At 42.6% G+C, this 24,023-nt stretch overlaps 1 protein-coding gene across 8 annotated transcripts in view; it reads left to right on the top strand.

The window, feature by feature from the left end:
* The window catches only part of fbxl17 (F-box and leucine-rich repeat protein 17), an 878,768-nt gene that overhangs the window by 626,546 nt on the left and 228,199 nt on the right, over positions 1-24,023 (top strand). For all 8 annotated transcript variants that reach the window (XM_068029789.1, XM_068029793.1, XM_068029792.1 and 5 more), the window contains one exon: positions 9,484-9,560. In XM_068029789.1, the coding sequence (XP_067885890.1) occupies positions 9,484-9,560 (77 nt within the window). The remainder of the gene's footprint in view (positions 1-9,483; positions 9,561-24,023) is intronic.

The raw sequence follows: 24,023 nt of genomic DNA, 5'->3' as shown, positions 1-24,023 counted from the left end.
TCTCCTCATTTAAAGCTTTTACACAAAAATGCACATTTGTTTTTGTTTTGTTGAGTAGTAAGATACATTTTTAATGCCGCTATCTTTCTGAAATTGTCTCACCAGCCCCCTATGTTGAGACAAAAATTGGAATGTGGTCCCCCACGCAAAAAGTTTGAACACCCCTGCTCCAAGCCTTTAACCTTGTGTTTTAAAATAATCTAGCAGCTTGGTTATTTTAAAACACAAGGTTAAAAGCTTGTGTTATGTAAACTCATTTAAAATGGCAAATGTCACTCAGGGAATGTCTTGATTTCTGCTTCTGGCATGCATTATTTTCACTTGGGAGACAAACTCAGTGATATGTTGAAAGTTACTGGACTTTTACTTTGAAATAAATATCACAATTCTGCTGCTATCCATTTGGAATCAATTGTTCCAGAACTTGTAGTAAATTATAGGCCAGTGAGCCTTACATCAGTGGTAGGGAAATTATTAGAGAGGATTCTTCAGGACAGGATTTACTCCCATTTGGAAACAAACAAACTTATTAGCAAGAGGCAGCATGGTTTTGTGAAGGGGAGGTCGTGTCTCACTAATTTGATTGAGTTTTTTGAGGAAGTGACAAAGATGATTGATGAAGGAAGGGCAGTGGATGTTATCTATATGGACTTCAGTAAAGCCTTTGACAAGGTCCCTCATGGCAGACTGGTACAAAAGGTGAAGTCACATGGGATTAGAGGTGAGCTGGCAAGATGGATACAGAACTGGCTCAGTCATAGAAGACAGAGGGTAGCAGTGGAAGGGTGCTTTTCTGAATGGAGGGATGTGACTAATTGTGTTCCGCAGGGATCAGTGCTGGGACCTTTGTTCTTTGTAGTATATATAAATGATTTGGAGGAAAATGTAGCTGGTCTGATTAGTAAGTTTGCGGACGACACCTCGTGTCGTCTGCAGGGGGACTTGGATAGGTTGCAGTGCTGGGCTGAAAAGTGGCAGATGGAGTTTAACCCTGAAAAGTGTGAGGTCGTCCATTTTGGAAGGACAAACATGAATGCAAAATACTGGGTTAACGGTAGGGTTCTTGGGCATGTGGAGGAGCAGAGAGACCTTGGGGTCTATGTGCATAGATCATTGAAAGTTGCAACTCAAGTGGATAGGGCTGTGAAGAAGGCATATGGGGTGTTAGCGTTCATTAGCAGAGGGATTGAATTTAAGAGCCGTGAGGTGATGATGCAGCTGTACAGGACCTTGGTAAGGCCTCATTTGGAGTACTGTGTGCAGTTCTGGTCGCCTCATTTTAGGAAGGATGTGGAAGCCTTGGAGAGGGTGCAGAGGAGATTTACCAGGATGTTGCCTGGAATGGAGAATAAGTCTTACGAGGAAAGGCTGAACATTCTAGGCCTCTTCTCATTAGAACGGAGAAGGATGAGGGGTGACATGATAGAGGTTTATAAGATGATCAGGGGAATAGATAGGGTAGACAGTCAGAAACTTTTTCCCCGGGTGGAGCAAAGCGTTACAAGGGGTCATAAATTTAAGGTGAAGGGTGGGAGATATAAGGGGGATGTCAGGGGAAGGTTCTTTACCCAGAGAGTGGTCGAGGCATGGAATGCCTTGCCCGGGGAAGTTGTTGAGTCAGAAACTTTAGGGACTTTCAAAAGGCTTTTGGATAGGTTTATGGATAAAGGAGAATGATGGGGTATAGATTAAATTGTCCTTGACAGAGGACAAAGGATCGGCACAACATTGTGGGCCGAAGGGCCTGTTCTGTGCTGTATGTTCTATGTTCTATGTTCTATGACACAAAGGTTGGTGGAGTTGCGGATAATGATGAGGATTGTCAGACGATACAGCAGGATATAGATCGGTTGGAGACTTGGGCGGAGAAATGGCAGACGGAGTTTAATCTGGACAAATGTGAGGTAATGCATTTTGGAAGGTTTAATGCAGGTGGGAAGTATACAGTAAATGGCAGAACCCTTAGGAGTATTGACAGGCAGAGAGATCTGGGCGTACAGGTCCACAGGACACTGAAAGTGGCAACGCAGGCGGATAAGGTAGTCAAGAAGGCATACGGCATGTTTGCCTTCATCGGTCAGGGCACAGAGTATAAAAATTGGCAAGTCGTGCTGCAGCTGTACAGAACTTTAGTTAGGCCACACTTAGAATATTGCGTGCAATTCTGGTCGCCACACTACCAGAAGGACGTGGATGCTTTGGAGAGGGTACAGAAGAGGTTTACCAGGATGTTGCCTGGTCTGGAGGGCAATAGCTATGAGGAGAGGTTGGATAAACTTGGATTGTTTTCACTGGAACGACGGAGGTGGAGGGGCGACATGATAGAGGTTTACAAAGTTATGAGCGGCATAGACAGAGTGGATAGTCAGAAGCTTTTTCCCAGGGTGGAAGAGTCAGTTACTAGGGGACATAGGTTTAAGGTGAGAGGGGCAAAGTTTAGAGGAGATGTGCGAGGCAAGTTCTTTACACAGAGGGTGGTGAGTGCCTGGAACTTGCTGCCGGGGGAGGTGGTGGAAGCAGGTACGATAGCGACGTTTAAGAGGCATCTTGACAAATACATGAACAGGATGGGAATAGAGGGATACGGTCCCCGGAAGTGCAGAAGGTTTTAGTTTAGGCAGACATCAAGATCGGCGCAGGCTTGGAGTACTGAATGGCCTGTTCCTGTGCTGTACTGTTATTTGTTCTTTGTACTGAGGGGAAAACAGGCAAGCAAATCCAAGGAATCTCCAGCAGTCAGCACTGTAAGTTTTCATGAATACAAGAGTACGGTGTAATGGGGCTGAGTGATATTGGCAAAAACAGGACTCTGTTGACTCGTATACAATAGTAAATACAATGCAACGGATAGCTTTAATAAACCATGATAAACTGTCTACAATTCCTTAACAAAATCCATGCTGCATTTGCAGTTTTAAAAACTGTTGGGGAAGACGAAAGTAAAAGTTTATTATGTTTCAATGACCATATTAGAAACAGTCATTAACTGATTTTTTTTGCTGCAAATTGGGTTAAAGGACAGGTTTTACAGGTCTGTCAAAGATCAGTAACTGCAATGTGCATCATTTACTATCCATTTTGAGGGCAGATAACCTGAGTGGTCAGTGTCATTTGAAAGTTGTCTGTATCATTTAATTATATTGCGTTAAAAGTGCACCTTTTCTTTTTTTTATATTTGTTTGTGAGATGTGGCTGTCGCTGGCTAGGCCAGCATTCATTGCCCATCCCTAATTGCCCTCGAACTGAGTGGCTTGCTCGGCTATTTCATTACCTAACAGATAAGAGATTTGGCTTGGACATAAATTGATTAGTCTGGAGTACAATCTTACAGATAGTGACTAAACATTTTGTAAATGAATAGTGCATGCAGTAACAACCGCCCAACGTTTTGCAGAAAAGCTCTTTGTTAATAATTATCTTGGCAGAGCTGAATCTGAATTGAAAGTGATAGACTAAGATACAGACCTAAGTGAATTTAAGAGAATCGCTTTATTGGAGGACCTAAAGGCTGCTCTTTATTTGTAATTATGTTTATCTAATTTTGTCACTAGCTTTGGTGAGCAAATGACATTTTGTCCATGAGAGATGCTGTTGTTTCTGCATTTAAGAATCCAACACCTGGTTTAACAGCTTGTCAAGATAAATAAACTAGTCTTGGCGACCTACCATTAATGCCTCTGTCCCTTCCGGTCCCACTCTGCTTTTCTGTTTTACATGACTCTTCTGAAGTACTATCTGCTCCATCCTATAAAATTCTCCTGATTTGGAGATCACTGCCCTTTTGTTGGCTGCCCTGTCTTCAGACACAAGCAGGTGGAGTAGTTGCACCATAATTGACCATCATGGATTAAATTGTCTTGTGACAACAGCAGTGTGAGAAATGGTCTGTCGTCTTTTGCTGATTTTTCTACTGCCTCACCTCAATAACTACAATAACAATCCTTTCCTTGAGTTTCATGGTTTATTGGATGAATTTGCACTCCTGACACAGTGTGAATCCACAGAGGTCCATCAGATAAGGTCCATCTACCACCCTGTGACATACTGTAGCTCAATCTATTCTGTCAACAAAGGTTATTGGCATTGCATTCTATTTTGCTTGCTTGCTAGCTAATACTACAGTGCTGCTCTCCATTGATGTTTGTATGCTGAGCTACTTTATTTATAGGGAGAAGTGTGTTTTAAATTGGACTCTATTTTGATGGCATTAGTTTGGCTATATACTTTATATACGGATTAATTGCCCCCATGTCCATGGCTGAGTCAATAATTTTGTCAAATGTCCGTGGTGCAACATGTTGGTGCCTATCGCTGTGACCTTTCATCCCAGACCTAAAACATTAATTCTGTTTCTCGCTCCACAAGTTATGCCAGACCTTCTGAGTATCTTCAGCACTTTCTGTTTTTATTTCAAATTTCCAGCATTCACGGTATTTTGCTTTTTTTTTACAGTGCTCAAGGTGCTGTCTGGGCAGAGTACTGTACAGTTTGACTGTGGCTCCCTCTGATGTATTGTGCTCTTTTACTTCATTTAGAACTCTCTTGATTTTGTTGATTGTTGCTGTGCAGTCCCATCAAGGCACGTCTATATTCTCGGAAGGGGTTCCCAGGAGCAGAGTTGAAGTCGAGAACTGTAGTTGCTGTCCAGTGCTTATTTCTGTTTAATTTGACTGGTGCCACTGTTCTTAATCAACAACCAGTGAATATCAGAGAATAAAGCCTGGCTACCCGACCCAAACCCGAATAGACTCAACTACATGTATCAGGTTCGGGTCGGGTCTATATTCCGAGTCCAGCATTCAGGCTCGGGGCAGGTTGGGCTGGACAGTGCAACCTCCAGGAACTCACGGGATCAGGCTCACCCATGATTCCCCACAACTCCATCTGCAGGAATAGCCTGCTGCCGGAATGGATGAACAGGATCACAAGTATTACCATTTGGACAAGGTAGTGCACAATAACATGTTTGATATAATTAAATTTATTGCGATATTCGGGTTGGGTCGGGCGCAAAAAAAATTAAAGGATTCGGGCCTGGGTCGGGTTTGAATTTTATACCCGAGCAACCTTCATCAGAGAATTGCAATTCCCAAGGCTAAAAAGGATAGAGAGCTCCAGTATTTATTTTTTATTCATTCATGGGATGTGGGCATCACTGGCCACCCAGCATTTATTGCCCATCCCTAATTGCCCTTGAGAAGGTGGTGGTGAGCTGCCTTCTGCAGCGGTTCAAGAAGGCAGCTCACCACCACCTTCTCAAGGGCAATTAGGGATGGGCAATAAATGCTGGGTGGCCAGTGATGCCCACATCCCATGAATGAATAAAAAAAAAGTGTCACATGCTTACTTGGCGTTGGAGATCTGACGGCAAGTCACAAAGCCTACACAAACATGAGACTCTGATGCTGTCCAATGGCTGAGGCCAGGTCCCTTTACCTTTTATTCAGTGCCTTCGATGGCAGCAGTGTCATGCATCTGTCATAGCTGGCGCTACTTAAATATGGAAGTTTTCCAGTCTCAAGTGGATTATTTAGGGAAGCAGAAACAATACATTATTCTAGGAGCAGGAGGAGAGGAGAGGCTGGGACAACATGTGTCCCTGCCATCTATTTTTCACCAGCCAATAAATATCCATGAATAGATGTGACTTATGTGAGATTTTTTAAATAATTGTCACAGTACAGAGGTTAACATAAATGAGGTTACAGACACTGTGTTATCACCTTCTCTTCACTTTACAAACTGGTTTGATACACTACTTGCTATATTACACTATCTTTTACTTTTTGGTAGGGAGATATTGGCCTAATTTGATGTGTTTAAAATTTACAACTATTGCTTCCATTTATTTATGTGGCACCTTAACATAGTAAAAATGTTAAAGTGTGTTACGAAGATGAAAAGAGGTGATGTATAGTGACTGTGGAAAGGCTGGGGAGATGAGGCTTTTGAAAGAGGGGAAAGAGAGAGCAAGAATTTCTGCAAACCAGTGGTTGCTCACCAGCATGTTTCTTGCTCATGTCATGATCTGGTGCAAATGCAAAATATAACAGGAGAGGCATGATACTTTGAAAATATATATTTACATTGCGCTGCACACAGGGGGAAGATTTTTGGCTTCACCACCTGGGTGGTAATCACAGGGAGTCGATCATTCATCCTATATAGAACTCACAGTAATGTTAGGTTAAATGATGTGGCCTTCACAGCATCACCTATAGATGAAATAACAATGAACCATTGAAACTGTAAGAATATAGACTTATGAGGGTATTTAGAGAGGTGAACCATTTCAAGAGCTAATTGACCCTAATCTATTTGCTAGAATAGTTGCTCAGCAAAAATCACTCCTTTTGGACCCTCAGGATTATGTACAATCAGAATCATAGAAATATAGGAGACCATTCATACTGTCCTGCCTGGCCGAGAAATGTCTATTCACCCTAATCCCACTTTCCAGCTCTTGGTCCATAGCCTTGTAGGTTACGGCACTTCAAGTGCATATCCAAGTACTTCTTAAATGCGATGAGGGTTTCTGCCTCTACCACTTTTTAAGGCATTGAGCACCAGACCCCCTCCAACCCCAAATCCCTTCTAATCCTTTTACCAATTACTTGTATTCTGTGTCGACTGGTTATTAACCTTTTTGCTAAGGGAAGTAGGTACTGCCTATCTAGTCTATCTGAGCCCCTCAATGTTATACGCTTCAATTAAATTTCCCCTCAGCCTCCTCTATTCCAAAGAAAACAATCCCAGATTATCCAATATAGTGCAATCCCATCCTTCCTGTAATGTGGTGACCAGACTGCATACAGTACTCTAGGTATGGCCTGTGTCATTCAGACCCCCACCTGCCAAGACTAAGGCACATATTATTTTGCCACATGAACATTAAAACTTAAAATTGTGGCTGAGAAGAAAAGGAATTGCCAAGCCCCTGACTGGATAGACATTTGCATGCTAGCAGACAAAGGACCCAGTCCTTACTGCCCCAGTACACAGAAGTGGTCAGACCGGTTTAGTCACATGACTAACTGATGGAGTTTTTTGAATTTGAACTTGCTGAGAGAAAGAAACTCAGAAAGCTGTTTGTTCCTGGACTGAGAACACCTCTCTCCTGTCTGCTCTCATCTCTTTCCCACGGAACTGAAGACCCATTGAAGATACATGAACCTCAAGAGAGAAAAGTCTCCTGCAGTGAACAAGGTTTAAGAAGAATACTGGGCCCCAACGAAAAGCAAGACTACCTACTATCAAGGACTACAACGAGTTTGAAGCACAATAAAAACTCCTCTTCAGAGATTGCCTCAAACCTCTCCATTTTATTTTTCTTCTCTTTTCTGTCCCTATTTGCATGTGTGTATCGTGTACCATTGCTAGCGCGGGGCACGGCGTGTATCCGTAGGCGTTTACCGAATTAGAGTTTAAGTTTTAATGAAATGTCACTTTTCTTCTTTAAACCTAAGCAAGCCTGTTTATGCTAATTATAATTGGAAAGTGGCGAACAAGGATTCATCAAGGGGAAGCTCAAAACAGTGTGTTGAAAAATAAAACCCTGTTACAATCAGACCAAGTGAAGGCTAAAAGGGACTCCTAGACACCTTTCTCACCTGGTCATAACACCTGACTTGTATTTTATACAGTTCTAGCATAACCTCCCTGCTTTTATATTTTTGTTAGTGCCAAAATGAATTGTTAGTGGCTGAAGAGGGAGGAAAATAGTTTGAGACTTGAAACAGTCTACAGCGTTATCTCTTATCTCTCTCTGATTATGGGAATACACTTTTGAAATTGTCATGAAGACCCCAACCTGCCAAGAATGAGGCATACTAATTTTGTCATGTGAACATTAATTTTAAACTGTTGCTGGAGTGAAGAAATGACTTGTTTTACAAGAGATCACCAGACACTTGGCTGGGAAAACATTTGCATATTAAGAGACAGTGCTTGGAGAGACAAAAGTATTGTTCACCGATTCCACTGATTCAGTTAACAGAGATTGGTTTGGGCAATGGTGATCCACATCTTGTCGGGGTGGGAGACCCCTCCCCCCCACACTGAGAACTTTGAAAATCCAGAAATGCAGAAGTTTGTTTAAACAGTTTGTCACATGCTGGCCAACTTGGAGGTTTGAGTTGTGCTCACAGGACAGTTTGAATTCAGACTGCAGTTTGCAACTGAAGCTGGAACAAGAAAGCCTCTCTCTTGACTGGCTTTCTCTCGCTTTCTCACAAGCCTCCAGGCCCACTGAGGTTGCGTAATCCTCGAGAGAAAAGACTCCTACATCGAAACAAGTTAAGGCGTGCACTGGGCCCCAACGAACAGCAACCAAAGACTCAGCATCAAACTCAAAGGACAGTAAATAGAAACCATCTATTGCCTCAAACTTTTCCCCTTTATTCGTTTCTACTTTTTCTGTCTCTATCTGCATGTATGTTTTTTGCATATGCATGCTACTGTGGATGCGTCGCATATTCGTAGCCGTTACCCGAATTAGAGTTTAAGATGAATAAACTTCTATCTTGCTTGTTTAAATCTAAGAAAACCTTTCCAATTGATTTCTTTGCCTTACAATTGGAAAGCGGTGAACAAGGATTCACTGAGGGGGAGCTAAAAACATAGTGTTTCTAAAATTAAACCCTGTTACAGTTAGAACAGGCAAAGGCTGAGAGGGAACCCCTAGACCCCTATCTCACCTGGTCGTAACATAATTCATTGAAATATAATTGAATATAATCTCCTTTTATTATTTTTCAGTATTAAGCTTTGTTAGAATCTAGTCTACAGTATTATTACTTTAGTTTTATTTCTCCTGTGTTAGAATTAGGGAAAAGGAGCATGTTGAACTTTGGTTCACTTTACAGTTGAAACTCGCGTTGTCTTCAAGGTCCATAGGGTGTGTCATCATCTGTAGAAAGAGAAAATAAGCACAAGTAAAGCTGTGCTAAGGCTAAAAATCAGATAAGGGAGGCCTCCTGAGGTCATGAAAAGTGCTAAATGGATTCCAGTCTTTTAAAAAAAAATGTGTTCTATTTTCTATCCCATCTTCCTCAGTCTTCACAGAGTACCAATTCATGCTACAAAGCTGGGCAGGCGACCTGCATCAAGGCCCTTGTCATTATTGCTCTTGACTGGCTGGGTTAGGTGCAAGAGTGGCCTATGAAAACTCACTCTGTATTTTCTTTTAATCCCCTCCATTGAGAGAGAATGTAGGCCACTGCTTCCCTGTGATGACATGGCAGAATAGGGAAAACATACCCTGTGGGGAATCATGCCTAAAAAAACGATGTCTCATCCTTGGTGACATCGAACCACCAGGTACTAAATTTTTAAGATTGGCAGAATGCTTTGTGATGAAGTGGATTTGACATTCGGTTTATCTTGACTGTTACAGGTAGATATTGTGTTGAGAGTTCTCGTTTACTTAACCATTTTAAACCTTTGACTCCAATTTAAACTGAGCATCTTGTTTTGTTTTTGCAGATGTGTGGAATTCATAGCTAAGGAAGGACAGAGCCTGAAGGAGCTGTACCTGGTGTCCTGTAAGATCACTGATTATGGTGTGTATTACTGCTGCTGTTTATCACTCCTGCCTTTGGGATATGTCTATGTCTGCAAACCTGAGATTATAGGGACGTCTAATGTACAGGGCATTGAGGCATCTCAAAACTAATCATAAAAGCTGGGACATCTTTTGCTGAAGAAGGATTTTTCAAATCTTCAGAATATTCAATCATTTTATGTTCCATTGGACTGCATGGTAACTTGTACAAATATACCAAAGCCAAGGGTATTGAAAGTGAACAATTTTAAATCATAGCACTGGATTTAACAGATTTTTTTTAAAAACCTGTTTTCCCCTCAAATCAAAGAAAATGGAACATAGCTAATCTATTTGAAGATCCTCACACTTCTTTTAAAATAACTTTACAAAGTTCTTTTCGTATATTGCAATATAATCTAGTGAATATACCCACATAGAAAACTGCTGATCATTATTTTTAAGTTGAGCTCAGTATGAACATTTGAGATGCAGGGGTAATTTTACAATGAACCTCAACTGCCACCAACACATTCTGCTATAAGCTGCCCACTGTTTTCAGTCCAATTGGCTTGTCAGGTTGTCTCGAAATTGCTACCCTCAATAATGGATTATCTATAATGTGAACTCCATATAGAGTGCTTTTGATGTATTTTGCAAAAAATACTTAGTTTATTACTTAACCAATTGAGTTTATTACATAATCAATTGAATTGTGCATGTATCTGTACTGAGGAAGATTCTGCCATTGCCTCATTAACGTGATTAGTAAGAACATAATTACAATCAGTTGTTGATCAAACATCACTCAAAGCCACAATTTAGGACTGAGGCCAGAATTTGTTACTGAGACAAATGCACTATTCTTCAAACACCAGAACTGGTTACTTTTGGGTTTCTGGATTTGTGTATACTTATTGGCTCTCTACATTACAGATTATGTACCTCACTGGCTCTGGACCAAACATATTACGGTCCATGTGCAGGTACATTATCATCGGATGATTGCAACACAGAAGGATCCATTTGGCCTGTCATAATACTAGAAAAATAGATTTTGCTCTTCCCCTTTCTCTGTTTTTCTCTCTAACTTCCCCTTGGTTTTTGCCCTTTCTCTGTTTCTATCCGTATTTATTTTTCATGTTCATGATTTTATTTTACAAGACCTTTGAATATATTTTGGCAAAGAGCAGTTAGTTAGAAATGTATTGACTATATAAACCTCCGTTATTCTATTCGTCTTCTGTATCTTTGTGCAAACAGTTGTACTAGATTTAATTTATATGGGTTTTTTTTGGATAATGTATTCCTCAGGTCTGTAACTGTTAACTGGTGGATCACATGCTTCCCGTAAGGGAAAAGGAATGGTACTTGGAATGTCAATCTATGATAGTTATTTGTACAGCCAATAAAAACACAGGAACATGAGTTAGGCCATTTACCTCCTCGAGCTTGTTCGCCATTCAGTGAGATCATGGCTGATCTGTGGCCTAACTCCATATGCCTGCCTTTTCCCCATATCCCTTCCTCCCTTGTGCGAACAAAATCCTATCAATCTCAGATTTTAAATTAATTTAGTATCAACTGCCTTTTATGGAAGAGAGTTTTGAACGTCTACCACCCTTTAGGGTAACGTCACTGCTGAAAGTCCTTTCTAACTTATAGACTCCTAGTCCTACACATCCCCAACCAATGGAAATAGTTTTTTTTTTTAGCTACCCTATCAATTACCTTTAATATCATGAAAACTTTGATCAAATCACCCCTTAACCTTCTAAATTCCAGGGAATGCAACCCTAGTTTGTGTAATCTTCCTTCAAAATGTATCTGTTGGAGTTCAGGTATCATTCTGGTAAATGTACGCTGCACTGCCTGTCCTGTGTTGTGTTGCCCAGAACTGAACACAGTATTCCAGGTGTGCCCTACTGGGGCTTTGTATAGCTGAGGAATAACTTCTACTCCATTATATTCTAGTCCTCTAGGTATAAAAGCCAGCATTCCATTTACCTTTTTAATTATCTTCTGTACCTGTCCATGACATTGCAATGATCCATGTACATAGACCGTCAAGTTTCTTTGGACTTGCACTGTTTCTAGTTTTTCACCATTTAGAAAGTACTCTGTTCTGTCCTTTTTAGGTCCAAAGCGGATGACTTCACACTTGCCTATACTAAAATCCATTTGTCTCAGTTTTGCCCATTCGCTTAAGCAATTAATATCTCTCTAATTTTATGCTTTTCTTAACGAGGTCAATAATTTACCTTCAATTCCATGAGCTTCAACTTCAGCTAATGCCAGGGATGTGTTTTAGTTGATCAAGCCTATGTCCTCTACCCAAGGCAGAATGCTCCACTTAGCATTCTTGCTAACCACTGACAGAACACTTCCTGGCTATGGCAACAGTTAAACCAGCCTAGGATTCAAGTACATTGCCGCCACCTGGTTCAACGGTTTCTATAAATTGGCATTAAGAAGAAGAATATAAATGCTGTTACAACCAAAGCAGGAGCAATGCACTGTCAATTCAGTCCCGTCACTCCACAGGTCGCAAAATATTATTAAAGTTTTCCCACCCAACCAGAAAACAGCCAAATTAAACACTCTAGTAACCCCCGGAATAAAACAGACCAAACCAAGTATCTTTAGACCACAACAACTTAAATATTTATTAACAACTAGATCTTCATCACTATTAAGATATTCTCTTCTCTTCTCTTTGGCCTCCTTGTCTCGAGAGACAATGGGTAAACGCCTAGAGGTGGTCAGTGGTTTGTGGAGCAGCGCCTGGAGTGGCTATAAAGGCCAAAATTAAGATAAACCTATGTCTAAAGACCTTATCATTTCTTATTTTAATCTAACTTCCCCATTCACACACATACACTCAAAAATAACAGTAGTTAACCGGTTTTAAAAGTGGTGTTTTGAAAATTAGCTATTTCTTAAGAATAACTAAATAAGTAAGTCTTTGTAGGTTACGTTCCTCATGGGTTAGGTATTATAATGTGAAAATAATCAAAGGCTACTCGGAGTCTCCACAAGGATTTGATGAAATTGGTCTTAAAAGGCATTCAAAACACTTTGGCTGCAGCGGGCATTAAACAGTCCTTTCAATGATGAGCACAGCAATAAGTCAACTTGAATTTAAAAACTGACATTATCTCTTTACTTCGAACTCCAGCAAACTCAATCAGTCCAGAGAGATTCAATCTTGAAGCAAATACTTGTGAAGAAAAGGAGTTTTACTACCTTCAGCAATACAAACGGTCTCTTAAAAGAAAGGGCTTTTTTTCCTCCTCAACAAGCAATCAACTTGGCCCATAGCTCTCTGTAGAATTTTTGCTGAGGGAAAATAGACAGCTCTTCAGTAGCACGCCTTGCTGGAGAGTCTCGCAAAACAAACTGGTTCAGACTGTTTTTTGCCAGTTTTACACACAGTCGAATTGAAACATTATACCATGTGACCCCTTTCTCTCCTGCTATTGCCTTGGGTAACAAGTGCAGCTGTGGCACACTGTGCTCCAGAAATTCAAAACTTCTCACCCTGTTTTAAAGGCACACTGTTTTAATCCGAGAAGAAAAATAATTACAGTTCCGTGAGAATGCTGAACTGATATGTAGCTGATGTATGCACAGGAAGAATATTATATAGATCCTCTTCAGCCTGGCCCCAAGAGAGTCTATCTTTTCTTTGCTATCTAGTTCTGCCATCATTATTGGTAATATATCCAAGCTTACACTTCAGGCTCCTGTACCCAGATGCCTTAGCCTGAATATTATCATTTCCTTTATTCAGATGCTTACTAAAGGCTCACTGTGAAAGCATTATGTTTGAAATAGTAACTTTTCTCCAATACTCTTTTACAAAAGCATGCTTTTAAGTATTATGCTGATTTCCCCAGCTATTTTCCATCATAAACAATAAATGATGCCCTGGAGCCTATTTAATGTCAACACCTCATAGCCAATGTGTATATTTTCCTACTTCAGCATTTCCTTGATCGTGAGTCTCTCAGAATAGGCCCATTCAAATTCCCTAGTTCACTTGGCCCATCCATATAGTCGTCTAAAAAAGTCATTAGTCAACATTCAGTATTCTGTCTATCTGTTGCTAATCTGTAAGTCATTGTTCTGAAGAATTATACTGCAGTTTATTTGAGACAAGAGTTTGTTAAGTGGATGACTTTGTTAATGAAGACATTACTCTATTACTGCAACTAAAGTAATGTAGCATTTCAACTAATTTTGAGTGACACCTTAGGAGCGTGCATTCTTCCTTCTGACAGCTCCCTCTGTGAGCAGCAGCAGTCCAGAGGGAGGCCACAACCCATTTTACTTTCTGTCAATGTTTGAAAAATATAGTCCATTTAAAAGATTATTTTTGTATTACTTTTCTTTGGAGTAATGTGTTATGTTGTGACTGCAATATATTCATGTCTCAGTTGGCTACATCACTGATAAAGTAAAGCTGTAAGATTAAATGATTTTAGTTTCTCATTTCCACAGTGTTCTGTAAAAATCAGACACTGACAAAGAAAAAAAAATCCATTACAATCATCAAATGCAGCCAAGGGTCCCTAACTAAACTTATGACAGTAAAGTTGATAATTGTTCCTGCATTCTCTTTTTTTCCTTCTCCCCCACCAATTGAACAACTGTCATTTTGTGATAGTAATGTTGAGACCTTCAGTGAAATTTAGCACCCATTATTTGTTAGTTATTTAAATCAGATTTTCCATCTTCCTCAGTCTAGTGATTAAGTATTGTATTTTATAGAAAAAGATGCTGAGACTGGATCCTGGCATTATATTGTAATTAAACAAGATTCCACTATAAGAATACATACATACTTACAGATTCACACACAATTTAAGGTATTTTTTTCCTTCTCTTACTCTTTTTAGTCTATTTATTTGTAGGTAATGGCAAATTTTACTTCTCTGTCAAGGTTTGAAAAATATAGTCCATTTAAAAGATTGTTTTATTATTTTTTCTTTGGAGTAATGTGTTATATTTTGACTGCAATATGTTAGAACCAGCTGTAAGGCCTCTGTTGTTCTATTATACTCTAATTAAATCTTGGGAAGACCAAAGCCATTGTCTTTGGTTCCTGCTGCAAACTCTGTTCCCTAGCTACCATTTCCTAGCTACTCACTCCATCCCTCTCCCTGGCAAATGTCTGAGGCTGACCCAGACTGTTTGGAACCTTGGTGTCATATTTGATCCCGAGATGAGCTTTTAATCACATATTTGCACCATCACTCAGACCGCCTATTTCCACCTTCATAACATCACCTGACTACACCCTGCCTTAAATATTGCGGAAACCCTCATCCATGCCTCGTCACTTCTAGACTTGACTCTTCCAACGCACTCCAGGCTGACCTTCCACATTTTACCCTCCCAAACCTGAGGTCATCCAAAATTCTGCTGCCTGTGTCCTCATTCACCCACCACCCCAATGCTTGCTGGTCAACATTGGCTCCCAGTTAAACAGCACCTCAATTTTAAAATTCTTATCCTTGTTTTCAAATCCCTCTGTGGCATCACCCCTCCCTGTCTGTGTAATCTCCTCCAGCCCCACAACTCTCTGAGATATCTGCACTCATCAAATTTTGGCCTCTAGAGCCTCCCTGATTTTAATTACTCCCATGCTTCAGCTGCCTAGGCCCTAAGCTCTGGGATTCCCTCCCTAAATCCTTCTACCTCTCTTGCCCCCTTTAAGACACTCTTTAAGACCTACTTCTTTGACCAAGCTTTTGGCCATGTGCCCTACGATCTCCTTATGTGGCTGTGTCAAACTTTGCTTGATAACACTGCTGTGAAGCACCTTGCAATGTTTTATTATGTTAAAGGTACTATATAAATATAAGTTGTTGTTGTTGAAGCTGGTTGTCACCACAGGTGACTCTCTGGCATTCCCTTTTTTTTCCTCTGCAATATGCATGACTGTTGCTCAATAGCTCCTTTTGAGAATAACAACTGAGATTTCTATTTTGACATGAGGATCAAAGATGGGAACTCATGCCTATAATATCATGCATATGCATCATCAAATTAGGGTCTAATACAGGCGGGAATTGCATCAGAGATGTGGATGAAGTTGAATGTAAAACTATGGTGTTGTGGGGGACATATTTGATGTTTATGAACAGGCGGAGGTGGTGGTTGTATTCAGTTGAATTGTTTTCACACAATTAAAATATTGTTTCTTTCTCTTTTAAGGTCTTTCAAAATTGTTCCAGATTTTTAGTGGTAAAGTGTACTGCTGATATTGATTTGTTAGACAAATAGCATTGTATTTACTGTTTGGATGGGAAGGTCATTTCCCAGTAATCCACTTCCAATTACTTTTTGTAATCTTGCAGCAACGATATCGCAGATTTAACAATTTGAACATCTTTGGTTCAGGATACAGCCACCACCATCATTCAGCAGACACCTGTTGCCTCACACTTAAAAGCCTGGTGTCAACAAACATATGGACAGCAGTCTGCCTTCATTGCACCCTTCTTCATTTAATTTTCCATCTTTTGGATGAGACATTAATGTCAGTCCTCTCAGGTGGGTGCAACAGAGCTTGAGCCACTATGTAAAGAAGCTTTAATTCAAGTCCTGACCAATATTTATCCCTTAACCAAAAAATGACTGGACGTTTATCTCATTGCTTGGTTTGTGGGACTTTGCTGTGCACAAATTTGCTGATGCGTTTCCTACATTACAACAGTAACCAATTAAGTACTTCTTTGGCTGTAAAGTGCTTTATGACCATAAAAGGCATTGGGGGGGATTTTATGTCCTCTGCCGAGGCGGATTTAGTGGCATTGGGGTGATATAATTAGGCAGGAGGTGTTTTTTCGGATTCCCGACGGCAGGAAATGTAGAGGAACTAAGTCGACGACGGATTAGTGGCATTCTGAGGTTCCCCCAGCGCAGTGGCGGATTCCAGCTTTGCTTTCATTTAAATAACATGAACACTCATTACCCTATGCATAGTTACAATTTAGTCCTACCTGCCAGATTAAATGAACGGTGAGTGATATTCCCGTACAACCCAGTTCACAATTGTTTTACTGTGGCATGCAACAGTCGGATTTGTGCAGTTGTGTCACATCTGTGCTCTTCTCTCTTAAGCTTGTCCGCTAAAACTAATGCCGGCATTGGAATGGATGTTTGCCTCCAGGCCAGCATTGCAATGGATGTTTCCCTCTACGCTAGCATTGCAGTGGATGTTTGCCTCAAGGCTAGGCACCAGCAAGGGTGAATATTTTCAGCGGATGGTGGCAAAGTCATAGGCTGGAGCTACATGGAGGAGCAGGGCAGGATACTCGGGGAGGGAAGGATGGGGGTGATCGGATACATGAAGGAGCAGGGCAGGGAACCCAGGGACGGAAGGGTGGGGCTGATTGCCCTGAATTCCATGCGCACCATTTTCTCTATCGACAATGGAAACCAGGTGGACACTCAAGGAGAGGAATGAGAGTGCGAGGAGGCAAACGATAGTGGGCGTGTCTTCTATCTGGCTGCAAATTGAAGACAGATATAGGGTAGCTGTTCATTGCCTTGATGTTTCAACTTACTGGCAACGGAGCGCTAAATTGCCACACTCTGCTTACTCAGAAAGGCCGCAGCGACATAGGTCTCATATACCCAGTTTGTCTAGTATCATAGGAAGAAGAACATTGAGAGATACTAAGGACGGCTCTTTGCCCTCAACTCATGATGCCTGAGCGCCAGCAACAGGCAGAACAGGAAGGTGAGGATGCTCCGAATGATAACAATCAGGAACGGCATTATTGAAGACGGGCACTGGCACGTCATCGCATCGTCAGAACAAGGACAAAATACCTGCAAATGTCAGGGAGGCAACGCCAGAGATGCCTAAGGATGTCATGTGAAATGGTCACAGAAATTTGTAGCATGACACTTTGTAACATGACATTTGCAGCACTGCAGCATGACCTGCAACCACTCGGCTTCAGTGGGAATTGCATGTGTGTTGCCCTCAAGGTACCAGCTGCACTCAGTGTTTTTGTTCGTTGCTCCTTCCAGGCTTTTACGGGCACCATATGTGGCATCTCGCAGTCTGAGGCCCGCAGATGCATCAAAGAGGTGACCAGTGCCCTTTCTCGGCATGCAAATGATTTCATCTATTTACCTGTAGATGAGGACAGCCAGGCAGCGAGGTCTGCGGCCTTCAGCGCTATGGCTGGGTTCCCTTGAGTGGAAGGGGTGATCGACTGTGCTCATGTGGCCATTAGAGCTCCCTAAGATCAGCCTGCTATTTTTATCAATCACAAAGGCTTCCACTCTTTAAACTTACATCTGGTTTGCAACCAAAGGAGAAGAATCATGCATGTTTGCTCACATTTCCCAGGGAGCTGTCATGACAGATACATTTTTTTTATTCATTCATGGGATGTGGGGGTCGCTGGCTAGGCCCACATTTATTGTCCATCCCTAATTGCCCTTGAGAAGGTGATGGTGAGCTGCCTTCTTGAACTGCTGCAGTCCTTGGGGTGTAGGTACATCCACAGGGATGTTAGGAAGGGAGTTTCAGGATTTTGACCCAGCAACGGTGAAGGAACGGTGATATAGTTCCAAGTCAGGATGGTGTATGGCTTGGAGGGGAATTTGCAGGTGGTGGTGTTTCCATGCATCTGCTGCCCTTGTCCTTCTAGGTGGCAGAGTTTGTGAGTTTGGAAGGTGCTGTCTAAGGAGCCTTGGCGAGTTACTGCAATGCATCTTGTAGATGGTACACATTGCTGCCACTGTGCATCAGTGGTGAAGGAAGTGAATGTTTAAGGTGGTGGATGGGGTGCCAATCAAGCGGGCTGCTTTGTCCTGGATGGTGTCAAGCTTCTTGAGTGTTGTTGGAGCTGCACTCACCCAGGCAAGTGGAGAGTATTCCATCACACTCCTGATTGAGCCTTGTAGATGGTGGACAGGCATTGGGGAGACGGGAGGTGAGTTACTCACTGAAGAATTCCTAACCTCTGACCTTCTAATCTGCTCTTGTAGTCACAATATTTATGTGGCTGGTCCAGTTCAGTTTCTGGTCATTGGTAACCCCCAGGATGTTGCTACGGACTAAATGCTTGAAGGTGGGATGAGAATAGGTGGATCATTTTTCAGCCGGCACAGACACTATGGGCCAAGTGGCCTCTTTGTGTGCCTTAAGCTTTCTATGATTCCATGATAGTGGGAGATTCAGCGATGGTAATACCATTGAACATCAAGGAGAGATGGTTAGATATTCTCTTGTTTGAAATAATCATTGCCTGGCACTTGTGTGGTGCGAATGTTACTTGCTATTTATAAGCCCAAGTTTGGATATTGTCCAGGTCTTGCTGCATCTGGACTCGAGCTGCTTCATTATCTGAGGAGTCACGAATGGTGCTGAACATTGTGCAATCATCAGCAAAGATCCCCAATTCTGACATTCTGATGGAGGGAATGTCATTGCTGAAGCAGCTGAAGATGGTTGGGCCTAGGACACTACCCTGAGGAACTCCTGCAGTGATGTCCTGGGACTGAGATGACTGATCAACAACCACAATCATCTTCCTTTGTGCTAGGTATGACTCCAACCTGATTCCCATTGACTTCAGTTTTGCTAGGGCTCCTTGATGCCATGTCCATGTTTGGACAAAGGCTGTAATGTCAGGAGGTGAGTGGCCTGTCGGAACTCAAACTGAGCATCAGTGAGCAGGTTAATGCTGAGCAACTGCTGCTTGATAGCACTGTCGATGACCACTTCCATCACTTTGCTGATGATCGAGAGTAGACTGATAGGGTGGTGATTGGCTGGGTTGGACTTGTCCTGCTTTTTGTATACAGGACATACCTGGGCAATTTTCCACATTGCTGTGTAGATGTCAGTGTTGTAGCTGTACTGGAACAGCTTGGCTAGGGGTGCAGCTAGTTCTAGAGCACAAGTCTTCAGTACTATTGCTGGAATGTTGTCAGGGCCCTTAGCCTTTGCAGTATCCAGTGCCTTCAGCCATTTCTTGATATCACGTGGAGTGAATCGAATTGACTGAAGACTGGCATCTGTGATGCTGGGAATCTCAGGAGGAGGCCGAGATGGATCATCCACTCAGCACTTCTGGCTGAAGATGGATGCAAATGCTTCAGCCTTGTCTTTTGCACTGATGTGCTGGGGTCCCCCCATCGTTGAAGTTGGGGATATTTGTGGAGCCTATTCCTCCTGATAGTTGTTTAATTGTCTACCATCATTTGTGACTGTAAGTGGCAGGACTGAGAGCTTAGATCTTATCCGTTTGTTGTGGGATCGCTTAGCCTTGTGTATCACATGCTGCTTACGCTATTTGGCATGCAAGTAGTCTGTGTTGTAGCTTCACCAGGCTGACATCTCATTTTTAGGTATGCCTGGTGCTGCTGTTGGCATGCCCTCCTGCACTCATCATTGAACCAGGGTTGGTCCCCCGGCTCTATGGTAATGGTAGAGTAGGGGTTATGCCAGGCCATGAGGTTACAGATTGTGGTCGAATACAATGCTGATGACCCACAGTGCCTCATGGATGGCCAGTTTTGAGTTGCTAGATCTGTTCGAAATCTATCCCATTTAGCACTGTGGTTGTGCCACACAACACGATGGAGGGTATCCTCAATGTGAAGACAGGACTTCGTCTCCACAAGGACTGTGCGGTGGTCACTCCTACCAATATTGTCATGGACAGATACATCTGTGACAGGTAGATTGGTGAGGATGAGGTCAAGTAGGTTTTTCCCTCTTGTTGGTTCCTTCACCACCTGCTGTTGACCCAGTGTAGCAGCTCTGTCCTTTAAGACTCAGCGAGCTCGATCAGTTAGTGATGCTACTGAACCACTCTTGGTGATGGACATTTAAGTCCCCCACCTAGAGTACATTTGTGCCCTTTTTACCCTTAGTGCTTCTTCCAATTGGTGTTCAACATGGAGAAGCACTGGTTCACCAGCCGAGGGGGATGCGGTAGGTGGTAATCAGCAAGCGGTTTCCTTGCCCATGTTTAACCTGATGCCATGAGACTTCGTGGGTTCCGGAAGCAATGTACTTTGTAGCGGTTTAATACAACTGAGTGGCTTGCTAAGCCATTTCAGAGGGCATGTAAGAGTCAACCACATTGCTGTGGGTCTGAAGTTACATGTAGGCCAGACCAGTTAAGGGCAGCAGATTTCCTTCCCTAAAGGACATTAGTGAACCAGATGGGTTTTTACAACAATCGACAATGGTTTCATGGTCACCATTATACCAGCTTTTAATTCCAGATTTATTAATTGAATTCAGATTTCACCAGCTGCCAGCGGTTTTTGAGGAACCAGCTAAAATAGATGGATGGATCCTGGGTGACGAGGGTTACCCCTTTTCTACATGGTTGATGACAGCAGTACTTCATCCCCAAAGCACTGCTGAAGAGAAGTACAATGCTGCACGCGCATCCACCAGAACCATCATTGAACACACCATTGGCATACTGAAAATGCGATTCTGTTGCATTGACCGGTCTGGAAGGGCTCTTCAGTATGCGCCACAGAGGGTGTCATGAATAACTTGCCTGCTGTGCCTTGCACAAATTTGCAATTAGACGCAGCAACATTCTGTAGGCAGAGGAACTTGAGGAACACCAGTCCTCCTCAGCCGAGGTTGACTATGAAGAGGGTGAGGAGGAGAACAACAAAGACAACGATGCTTTCATCAATATGAGAGACATGCAAGGGACATCAGAGAGAACCTAATTTATGCACTAATCAGCCAACAATAAATCATATCATCAAGGAATGTTGGGAGGAGAAACATAACAAATCCCCTTAAAAATTCTTTTTTGCATGAGGTCTCATTCATCATTGCAATCTTAATGAAGTGGTGCTGCACTTTCATGTGATTGGCATTGGAAATCATCCATGGGCTACGATGAATGCGACTACACACCACTGCAAGCAGCATTGAGTTAAGACCGCAGAAAACAAAAGTAAGCCATGACAGTATTGGAAAAAAGGTAATAATCATCAATTGGAAAACAACCATCATTGAAGACTGAAGGCTCAGAATCCAATGAGAAATGGACACTGGATATTTTCTGAGATGCTTTGCAAGCATCATTGCATTTCTGCCATAGGCTCCAAAAAACATCTTTGTAACCATCTGAAACCAAACAAATCATTAATGAGAGTGGAGCAAATTTTAAATGAAATAAAAAATGTATTCATAAAACTTTTCCATTCTCACAATATGTACATCACCCGTATCACCTTTGTGCTCAAAAATGTTTCGATTTCCTTTTTTTCCCACTACGTCTAGACACTGCCCGACATTAGCAGCTGATTTGGAGGCAGTCTGCTCCGTGCGCTGCTCCATTGCTGTGGATGGCCAGGGCAGGCGTCGCTCAGGAGGAACGGGGCCTTGATGGCTCCATCCTACTGGGGGTCTGCAGCACCGGTGCCCGAGTATCCACCATGTGTTTGCCTAATGGAGGTAAGGGGGTCAGTGTTGGGGGCGAGGATGAGACCCCCCTGTCCCCTGGGGTTGTCCTGAAAAGAAGGCCCTGGGGCAGCTGGAACACGCTCCTCCTCCATCTGTGTGCACGATGGCACCTGCCTGTCTCCTTGAGGGGAAACGTCACCTGGAGTGGTGTCCAGGTTCCTCGTCTCTCTCTCGCTTAGACTCTGCTGCATGGAGCCCACGGCAATATTGATCGAGTGCAGGTCAGATCGCATATGGTTCGAGTGCTCAACCAGACTTGCCAAACTCTTGACTGAGGAAGCCATATGCTCAAATGTCTGGGGCACAACAGATGTCATGGCTTGCATGGACTCCTCCATGCCACACGTAAAGCCACGCATGACCTCAGGCATCCCTGACATATTTTCCACGTGGCTTTGCTGCACATCCAGCAGAATTCTCGTAGTAACAAACTGAGGATCATCATCAGTGTAGGGCTGAGCAGGGGCCTAGTCCCCAGCAGTCCTCCGATTGTCAGGAGACCCGGCTGGCGCATGCTCCCTCAGCTGCTGGAACATGTCTGTGTCGTGACCACTAGCTTGTGACCCAGATTCTAATCTTAAACCCCCTGTGGACCGTGTGAATGTATCTGCAATGGCAGAGTTGACAGTGCACCCTCTGGGGCTTTAGCTGCTTCTTCCTCCCCAGCAAGCACCTGAAGTGGGGATACAAACAGAGGCATTTTAAGCATGTGCTTAACATGAGCACACAATTCCCTTTACTTTCCACATATGGCTGCAAGAACAAATATGACACTTCATCCTTACACCTTGTGGCTCCTGTCTCACCATCTCTGATCACCCTACCTCCCTTCACTCTTGCGGTCTTCAATGCCGCCTCCTCAGTTGTGGTCAGCAGTCTTATGTCAGAGACCCTCTCCTCCTGTTGTAGCACACTCACGCTGGTTGTGGCTGCATTTATCCTGCAGTAGACAGTTTAGATTTAATGACATTGTCACGACCAGATGAGATCGGGGTCTACGGGTTCCCTCTCAGCCTGTGCCTGGTCTAATCGTAACAGAGTTTAATTTTAAACACACCGTGTTTTAGCTCCCACTCAGTGAATCCTTGTTCACTGCTTTCCAATTGTAAGCCAAAGAAATTAGATAGGTTTTCTTAAATTTAAACAAGAAAAGTGGAAGTTTAATAATCTTAAACTCTAATTCGGTTAACAACTACGAGTATGTGACACGACCACACAAGCATGCATACACAATAAACACACATGCGGATAGAGACAGAAAAGTAGAAGGAATAAAGGGGAAAAGTTTGAGGCAATATCTGGTGGGTATTTATGGTCCTTTAAGTTCAATGTGGAGTTTTTGGTTGCCGGTAAATCTTGCTGTTTGTTGGGGCCCAGTGCACGCTTCAACTTGCTTTGATGTAAGAGTCTTTTCTCTCTTGAGGTTTACGTGTCTTCAGTGGGTCCCGACACCTGTGAGAAAGCAAGAGAGCGCCAGCCAGGAGAGAGGCTGTCTTGTTCTAGGTTCAATTACAATCTGCAGTCTGACCAAACTATCCTGTGAGCACAATTCAAAACTCCAGATTGGCCAGCTGGTTAATCATGTGACTAACTGCTTAAACAAATTCCTGAGTTTGTGGATTTCAAAGTTTTCGGTGGGATGGGGTGGGGTGTAGTGCTGGATCACCATTGCCCAGACCAGTCTCTGTTAATTGAATCACTATGCAAATGGCCTCCAGCCAGGTGTCTGGTGATCTCTTTTTAAACAAGTCATTTCTTCACTCCAGCAACAGTTTAAATTAATGTTCAAATGATGAAATTCATATGTCTCATTCTTGTCTTCATGACAGCATGGAAATGATGCATCACAACCTTTGCACACACGCATCAACATCACCCATTTTGCAGTGGCTTTCACACGACACACCCAAGGACATAAACAATGCCAATCCTCATCTTGGTGCAAAATCATTTGGTGAATGGCACCAAGGCTGCTCACGCATTCCACTGTATTCCTTGCGT

Source organism: Heterodontus francisci, chromosome 4 (genome assembly GCF_036365525.1).
Source record: "Heterodontus francisci isolate sHetFra1 chromosome 4, sHetFra1.hap1, whole genome shotgun sequence".
NCBI classification, from domain to species: Eukaryota; Metazoa; Chordata; class Chondrichthyes; order Heterodontiformes; family Heterodontidae; genus Heterodontus; species Heterodontus francisci.
The sequence above is the reverse complement of the archived record's forward strand: the minus strand, read 5'-3'. Positions and strand labels throughout refer to the sequence as shown.